The sequence below is a fragment of the Nicotiana sylvestris genome, chromosome 5 (assembly GCF_000393655.2).
Source record: "Nicotiana sylvestris chromosome 5, ASM39365v2, whole genome shotgun sequence".
NCBI lineage: Eukaryota > Viridiplantae > Streptophyta > Magnoliopsida > Solanales > Solanaceae > Nicotiana > Nicotiana sylvestris.
In genome coordinates, this window is record NC_091061.1 from 152,227,794 (window position 1) to 152,229,744 (window position 1,951).

General features: G+C 43.3%; 1 protein-coding gene across 1 annotated transcript; it reads left to right on the plus strand.

Annotated features, from left to right (window-relative positions):
- Positions 1-283: 283 nt before the first annotated feature.
- On the plus strand, positions 284-1,669 carry LOC138869504 (uncharacterized). The gene is made up of 4 exons (XM_070147124.1): positions 284-595; positions 728-811; positions 1,007-1,156; positions 1,325-1,669. Exons 1-4 carry the CDS (start codon positions 284-286, stop codon positions 1,667-1,669), a joined length of 891 nt encoding a protein of 296 aa, XP_070003225.1.
- The last annotated feature ends 282 nt before the right edge of the window (positions 1,670-1,951 follow it).

The following is a 1,951-nucleotide window of genomic DNA, read 5'->3' on the forward strand; positions in this document are numbered from 1 at the left end:
ATGCTTCACGCCAGTTGAATCCCCATGAGAGAACTACCCCACTCATGGTTTAGAGTTGGCGTCCATTGTCCATGCATTGAGTATTTGGAGGCATTATCTCTACGGCGTGTCTTGTAATGTATTTATAGATCATCGGAATCTACAGCACTTGTTCAAGCAAAAGGATCTAAATTTAAGGCAGCGAAGATGGTTGGATCTGTTAAAAGACTACGATATTACCATTTTGTATTATCCCGAGAAGGCCAATGTGGTGGCTGATGCCTTAAGTAGAAAGGCGGTAAGTATGGGTAGCCTTGCATATATTTCTGTCAGTGAGAGACTGCTTGCATCAAATATTCATGCCTTGACCAATCAGTTTGTAAGGTTAGATTTCTCAGAGCCTAAACGAGTTTTAGCTAGCATGGTTTCCCGGTCTTCTTTATATGATCACATCAGAGAGCGTCAATATGACGACCCCTATTTGATTGTCCTTAAGAACATGGTTCAGCACGATGATGCCAAAGAGATTTCTATTGGAGATGATGGGGTGTTGTGGATGCAGAGTCGGATTTGTGTACCCAATGTGGATGGGTTACGTGAGTTGATTCTTGAGGAGGTCCACAATTCACGGTATTCCATTCATCCGGGTGCCGCTAAGATACATCAGGACTTGATGCAACACTATTGGTGGAGAAGAATGAACAAAGATATAATGGAGTTTGTAGATTGGTGAATGAACTATTAGTAGGTGAAGTACGAGCATCAGAGGCTGGGCGGTTTGCTTCGGAGCCTTGAGATTCCTGAGTGGAAATGGGAGCATATCATTGTGGACGTAGTTGTTGGGCTCCCATAAACCTTGAAGATATTTGATGCTATTTGGGTGATTGTGAAAAGGTTGACTAAGTCCACACATTTTATTCTGATTGGAACTACCTATTCTTCGGAGTGGTTGGCTAAGATTTATATCCATGAGATTGTTCGCCTTCACGGTGTGTTGGTCTCTATTATTTCTGATTGGGGCATGCAGTTCACATCGCAGTTTTGGAGAGCATTGCAGCAAGAGTTAGGCACACATGTTGAGTTGACTAGAATATTCCACCCTCAGATCGACGGAAAGTCCGAGTGCACCATTCAGATATTGGAGGATATGTTACGCGCTTGTGTTATGGATTTCGGGGTTTGTTGAGATCCGTTTCTACCACTTGAAGAGTTTGCATACAATAACAGCTACCAATCAAGTATTCAAATGGCTTCGTATGAGGCCTTATATGAGAGGCGGTGTCGGTTTCTAGTTGGTTAGTTTGAGTCGGGTGAGGCTCAGCTGTTGGGTACCGATTTTGTTCAGGATTCTTTTGACAAGTTCAAGTTGATTCAAGATCGGCTTCACACGGCACAGTCTAGACAGAAGATTTACGTTGATCGGAATGTCCGTGATGTTGCCTATATAGTGGAAGAGAAGGTATTACTCAGAGTTTCACCCATGAAAAGTGTTATGAGGTTCAGGAAGAATAGCAAGTTGAGCCCTCGGTATATTGGCCCTTTTGAGGTGCTTGAGAAGATTGGAGAGGTGGCCTACAAACATGCATTGCCACCTAGTCTATCGAGTGTTCACCCAGTGTTTCATGTTTCCATAATTCGTAGGTACTACGGTGATCCATCTCATGTTTTGGACTTCAGCACAGTTCAGTGAGATGGATATTTGACTTATGATGTGGAGCCGGAGGCCATTTTAGATTGGCACGTTCGAAAGTTAAGATCGAAGAATATAGCTTCAATGAATGTACAGTGGAGAGGTTAGTCAGTCGAGGAGGCTACTTGGGAGACCAAATGGGAGATCCAGAGTAGCTATCCATACCTATTTGAGACTCTAGGTATGATTTTAGACCCATCTGAGGACGAACGCTTGTTTTAGAGGGGGGAATGTAATGACCTGGCTGGTTGTTTTGAGTATTGTAGCTCTGTTTTCCCATTT